This window comes from Lethenteron reissneri, chromosome 4 (assembly GCF_015708825.2).
Source record: "Lethenteron reissneri isolate LAM-NWPU_2019-01 chromosome 4, ASM1570882v1, whole genome shotgun sequence".
NCBI classification, from domain to species: Eukaryota; Metazoa; Chordata; class Hyperoartia; order Petromyzontiformes; family Petromyzontidae; genus Lethenteron; species Lethenteron reissneri.
The window spans coordinates 10047932-10055256 of NC_083782.1; the positions used below are offsets into that span (position 1 = coordinate 10047932).

At 47.1% G+C, this 7325-nt stretch overlaps 1 protein-coding gene across 1 annotated transcript; it reads right to left on the reverse strand.

The window, feature by feature from the left end:
* Window positions 1-1857: 1857 nt before the first annotated feature.
* LOC133350919 (uncharacterized) lies at window positions 1858-2265 on the reverse strand (the record flags this gene model as incomplete). The annotated part of the gene is made up of 1 exon (XM_061565763.1): window positions 1858-2265. A coding segment is annotated over one exon (408 nt), but the record flags the coding sequence as incomplete, so codon positions are not given.
* Window positions 2266-7325: the final 5060 nt, after the last annotated feature.

Here is a 7325-nt window from a genome sequence, read left to right on the forward strand (position 1 = left end):
ATGAGAGAGAGAGAGAGACACAGACCTCCTGTATACCAGGCGAGGTAGTCAACATCTCCTAGCCACCGTGATGATGATGAGAGAGAGAGAGACACAGACCTCCTGTGTACCAGGCGAGGTAGTCAACATCTCCTAGCCACCGTGATGATGGTGAGAGAGACAAACTTCCTGTGTACCAGGCGAGGTAGTTAACATCTCCTAGCCACCGTGATGATGAGAGAGAGAGACACAGACCTCCTGTGTACCAGGCGAGGTAGTTAACATCTCATAGCCACCGTGATGATGATGATGAGAGAGAGACACAGACCTCCTGTGTACCATGCGAGGTAGTTAACATCTCTTAGCCACCGTGATGATGATGAGAGAGAGACACACAGACCTCCTGTGTACCAGGCGAGGTAGTCAACATCTCATAACCACCGTGATGATGAGAGAGACACAGACCTCCTGTGTACCAGGCGAGGTAGTTAACATCTCCTAGCCACCGTAATGATGATGAGAGAGAGACATAGACCTCCTGTGTACCAGGCGAGGTAGTCAACATCTCATAGCCACCGTGATGATGAGAGAGACACAGACCTCCTGTGTACCAGGCGAGGTAGTTAACATCTCCTAGCCACCGTGATGATGAGAGAGAGACACAGACCTCCTGTGTACCAGGCGATGGAGTTAACATCTCCTAGCCACCGTGATGATGATGAGAGACACACAGACCTCCTGTGTACCAGGCGAGGTAGTCAACATCTCCTAGCCACCGTGATGATGATGAGAGAGAGAGACACACACCTCCTGTGTACCAGGCGAGGTAGTCAACATCTCCTAGCCACCGTAATGATGATGAGAGAGAGAGACACAGACCTCCTGTGTACCAGGCGAGGTAGTTAACATCTCATAGCCCCCGTGATGATCATGATGATGAGAGACACAGACCTCCTGTGTACCAGGCGAGGTAATTACGCAGTCGGCCGATCTGCAGGCAATAAAAACCCAACCCTCACCAACCAATTTCATCGTCTTGTACGAACCAATAAACGCGTTTTCGCTCTGATCTCGTAATGCCCGTGACCGTGAACTTGAAGCCCGCGGTCTCCGCCTTGTGGTGGGAGTCGGGATAACTCGAAGTCGTCATCAATCGGCATCTTTTGTGGGGAATATATTAAATACAGGACAATAGTCTCTGGGTTCACGTTGCTTTTTTACAAAAATAATTCCACGAAAACTACCGTGAAGCGAAATAACTGTCGATCGAATTCACTTATAAGTGGAGCAATTAGTAAATAAACCAAAAAAAATCACTGAGTCTGCACAACAGAAAAGCTGTTTCCACTGCCAAAAGAGAAGTTGTATAATGTGAGACAAAGCCAGTGGAGGTCGAGACGCTGATTGGCTGAGGGCGCAGCTCAGCCCCGCTTTTCAAGCGCTCCGATTGGCCGAAATTGGCGCCACCACGTGCACAGCGTGAACACGTGACCGTTAGTCACAATGTCAACCATAGGGGAGGGGGGGAGGTCCTAGGGGAAGCGAAACGTTCACCGAAGAACCGTGAACCGATGTCACTGTTAACCGAGGAACTACCCGATAAGTACAGAAATACCCCGATACGTCTCCCCCCTGTTACATCGTTTGACAAACACGTCCTTACTCTGTTGTTATTGTTATCACCGCTACTAGCTCGTGATTTGCGTCGCCTCAACCCCACGCTCACGTCGCTGACGGCATCGTCGTCCGTCCGTCCTCGTTATCCGTCGCCTCTCAGCCTCCACCACCACCACCACCACTGCCACCACCACCACGACCGCCACCACCACCACCGCCACCACCACCACCACCGCCACCACCACCACCACCACCGCCGCCACCACCACCGCCGCCACCACCGCCGCCACCACCACCGCCACCACCACCACCACCACCGCCACCACCACCACCACCGCCACCACCACCACCGCCACCACCACCGCCGCCACCACCACCGCCACCACCACTGCCACCACCACCACCGCCACCACCACCGCCGCCGCCGCCACCACCACCGCCACCACCACCACCACCACCGCCACCACCACCACCACCGCCACCACCACCACCGCCGCCACCACCGCCACCACCACCACCGCCGCCACCACCACCGCCACCACCACCACCACCGCCACCACCACCACCACCACCGCCACCACCACCACCGCCACCACCACCGCCACCACCACCACCACCACCGCCACCACCACCACCACCACCACCGCCGCCACCACCACCGCCACCACCACCGCCGCCACCACCACCGCCACCACCACCGCCGCCGCCGCCGCCACCACCGCCACCACCACCGCCACTACCACCACCACCGCCACTACCACCACCACCGCCACTACCACCACCGCCACTACCACCACCACCACCACCACCGCCACCACCACCACCACCGCCACTACTACCACCACCGCCACTACCACCACCACCACCACCACCACCGCCACTACCACCACCTCCGCCACTACCACCACCGCCACTACCACCACCACCACCACCGCCACCACCACCGCCACTACCACCACCACCGCCACCACCACCGCCACTACCACCACCACCACCACCGCCACTACCACCACCACCGCCACCACCACCGCCACTACCACCACCACCACCACCACCGCCGCCGCCACCACCACCACCACCACCACCGCCTACCCCACCTGTAAATCGCCCCATTCAGCAACGCACCCCGACGTGAGAGCCGGGTATTGCTGCACATGAACATACTCGTCTCTCCGCACGTCAAGTATTTATCATGAAAACAAGATTAGGTTTGACCCTTTCTGGCAATAAACAGGAGGTGTTAAGATCTTCTTGGTTCTTTCAGGAAAGTCACGTAGAACGGAAATAATCAAATCATAAAAATAAAACATAATACATAATTCTCACGACGTTTCGGCCACAACGCAAGCAGCCGTCCTCAGGTGGAGAACAGGTCTGTCGAGAAGACAGAGTCATTCAGATATTTGCCAAACATCCAAATGCTAAACTATATACCTCCAAAATACTCAATTGGGATTATGCATTGCAACTTCGCCCCCCCCCCCCCTGCTAAAATTTGGCAGGACCCTCCTGAAAAAGAGTCTTGAGTCTCAGGCTTTCCAGGGTAAACAGGCACAACACTGTAAACTAAGTATACGGTGCTGCTGCTGGATTAACAGCGGTGCACAAGCATAACAACAAAAACACTCAAAAGTTAAAATATATAATAGGCGACGTTTCGGGCAATGGACCTTCTTCATAGCACATGATGGAGGCAGCCCAATGGCCATGTGCTAGGAAGAAGGGCCATTGTAGTAATAATAATAATAACAGATGGTCATATTAAATGATCTGGTTACTGCTGGCACGTGTGTTAGAGGCGTTGCGTGTGGAGTGTAAAGCTGCAATGATTAGAAGACTCGCGGCAGACTTGAGTTGATTGAACTGCAGATGAAGCGCTTTCAAATGACGTTTATTCAGACTATAAGCAGCAATAAACACACACACAAGCGGATACAAATTCGAGGTTCGATCAGTAAAGGGAAACCGATATCACTATCAATGTCATGCACGTGAAATGTACCGCACTATTGTAAAAAAAAACCTATTGTGTCGTGGTAACGCCGAATACCGACCCGTGACTACTATCGCACACTGATGAATAGTAACGGTACGAGATTTTAGAACCGCGTGCGAAAGAAAACGTGGGCTACATTTATGATTTTATTATGTCAGCTATGTGACCTGTCATGTGACGATCACCCTAACCCTTCTAGGCACAATGAGACCCTACTCCAAGTCAGTGGCAGGCCGTGTATTTTACACCGATGACTTCAGTGCTATCCTCCTGCAATTAAACCTCCTTCGAATAACCTCACCATGACACTAGGGCTATAGGCTGTTGTCATTCGACGTAACCATTCCCATGTTCACAGTGACAGTCACCTTTGTCGAGTGGAACGAAGTGATTTGACACGAGGCTCAACACCTGTGAGAGTTACAATACACTTATTGCAGAGGCATGAATACATGGTGACTGTAACCATCAAGGATGTAGCACTATTACGCAGTATGACAGGATGCTGCATCACAAATAGACATCGCTTAGTCCAAATCAATGTCATTACCAAAGAAACAACAACAAACTCACAACAAACAGTCGCATTTACTCATACGACCACCAAGCAAGCAAAAATGCCGTATAGCACAATCAGGATTCAACAGGCTCCCCACAGAATAAAAAAACAATCTAAAGCACTACATCTAAAAATCCCAACGTCACAAAATAAAGGGTGATGAGGCCGAGGTATAAAATGTATAAAAAACAAATACAATTTCCCCTCCACAGTTAGTGGGTGCCCAAATTATAAAATATTGCTTTCAGATGTGTCTAGTTGCACGTACACAAGTTGGACTACGCAGTATTTGTGCCGGTAGCTGTTTAGCTCCTTCCCAGTAAACATTGAATGTTCGGCTAACGTTGCTTCCAACCACATGCCAACGTTCGTCCAACGCTGCATGTTTATTGGGTTTGTGTTGTGTTCTTTGTGGGAATACATTTCAACATAACACATTTTCAGGGGGAATTTGCAGTGTTATGTAATATTTGTGTTGTGTTTGGCACAGATATAAACCCTTTGGTTGCGGTGGCTCTGCATTTGGCTCAACCATCTCTCTCGCGATATTTCTCTCAACGGCCCCACCAGCTGTATTTGTTCACCTGAGGACGATCGCTTGTGTTGTGATCGAAACGTCGTGATTTTTAAAAAAATCCTTTATATTAAGTTCACTTGCTTGCTTGCTTACGTGCTTGCGTGCTTGCTTACGACCGTGCAAATCTTTCGGTCGTTTTTTAACCCACTTCCCGTGATCCAATCGAGCTGACATTTTGCACACAGACTCGTTGTGCGAGACAATTAATGTTCGTGAAAAAAATTTCCAAAATTTTACACTGTTTAGGGAAAACAAATAAAATATTTAATTACCAATTGCTTAATACTGGCAGACAATCATCTGACCCATAGGTGGCAGCCATCTCAAACCAGAGGACGAGAGGACTCTAGCCGCCACGCATATAAAGGATTTATAGTGATAAACTTTGTTTTTAAGGGTTATACTTATTAAAAAAATCCTTTATATTAAGTTCACTTGCTTGCTTGCTTGCGCGCTTACGACCGTGCAAATCTTTCGGTCATTTTTTAACCCACTTCCCGTGATCCAATCGAGCTGACATTTTCCACACAGACTCGTTGTGTGTGACAATTAATTTTCGTGAAAATTTTTTTCCAAAATTTTACACTGTTTAGGGAAAAATAAATTATATTTAATTACCAATTGCTTAATGGTGACAGGCAATCATCTGACCCATAGGTGGCAGCCATCTCAAGCCAGAGGACGAGAGGACTCTAGCCGCCACGCATATAAAGGATTTATAGTGAAAAACTTTGTTTTTACAGGTTATTGTTTTACCTTTTTATTATTTTCTATTTACGTGACTTTACCGAAAGAACCAAAGAATATGAGACAATTTTTTTCTCATGGTTGGGTTAAAAAACACAAAAGTAAAAATGTTTGCCCTAAATAATGTTTTCTGAGTGCGGTATTCGGCGAAGACCCTGGGGCCGGCCCAGGACACGCCACTGGCGGTGGGACGATGTCGCTGGTGGCCTGGGATCGACTGGGAATTCCCTAGGAAGAGCTAGGAGTCTGTATAGTGTATAGTGTAGTGTATAGTGGAGTGTATAGTAGTGTAGTGTATAGTGATGTATAGTGTAGTAGTGTATAGTAGTGTATAGTGTAATGTAGTAAGTGTATAGTAGTGTATAGTGTAGTGTAGTAGTGTATAGTGTAGTGTATAGCAGTATATAGTGTAGTAGTGGATAGTAATGTATAGTAGTGTATAGTGTATAGATGTGTATAGTGTAGTGTATCGTGTAGTAGTGTATAGTAATATATAGTAGTGTATAGTGTAGTGTATAGTGTAGTGTATAGTGTAGTAGTGGATAGTAATGTATAGTGTAGTAGTGTATAGTAATGTATCGTAGTGTAGTGTATAGTGTAGTGTATAGTAGTGTATAGTGCAGTGTATCGTGTCGTCGTGTATAGTAGTATATAGTAGTGTAGTCGTGTATAGTGTAGTTTATAGAAGTGTATAGTTTAGTAGTGTATAGTGTAGTAGTGTATAGTAATGTATAGTGTAGTAGTGTATAGAGTAGTAGTGTATAGTAATGTATAGTAGTGTATAGTGTAGTGTACCAGGACAAGCGGATTGAGAAACGAACAAAGCATTGGGAAATCAAAAAAATGTAATTATGTATTGATACAGGTACCGTTGATCACATCTAGATTATCATAAGACAATTATATATTCGATTTTATCACTGACCATTTGCAGATTTAACACTGACCAAAGTCGGTTTAACACCAACCTGGTTTCCATCTCAGCTCTCACTATAATCTTGGCTATAACCTAAAGCTCACCCTGACTACATAGCAGGGACGTGTGTTTTAATTGGCATATATCATATTTTGTAAATGCCGTAGAGCATATATAAATGAACATGTGCGGTCCTTGTGTTTATCATATAATGCACTGGCAGTGCAGACATGCGGCTATGTAAATGTGTGCATGTATAGCGTGTTTATACAGGTGTTACATTTGTAATGTGACTGCATACAATAACAGAATTCTAAATAATAGTTAAAGCTCTCTGGTTGTACCGAGCGCTGTTCGGCATGATATCTGACGATTTGTTCCACACACTGGTAGTTTATTCAGGAAATTAATTCAGTTTTAATCCATGTACGGGGAGCTTCTACAATAACTAAATTGTGTTCTTGAAGCATCGAATATCCTGCCGAAAAACACGCGGCACAACCGGGAAGTATTGGAGAGGTGTACAGCAAAATGGTGAAAACCTACGCAGTGAAATATTAATCCATAATAGAGTTTTTTTTTTGGTTAGATCGCGTAAATATATAAATGCAGTCGTTAAACCCGCCACCACCCGACACAACCAACTAGTAAGGGTTGTCACGTAAACAGAACGTGCCAATTCGTCACTAGTACAGCACACCGGTGTGTTGGAGAGCAAAGCCACAACATTTACAATCAAATACTCGCTTCAGTTACTTATATCGTTACACAGCAGAACTCCACGAACCCTCGCTCCAATAATCCACGAAAGCCTGCAACTCACACATTCTGTCGCTCCCTCAATCCGCAGCACGCCGCGGCAGATTAAGAACATTCTGTCGAGCACAGACCACGATCCGTGGACGTGGGCAGCCTGCATGTGGAGCTGCAGGAG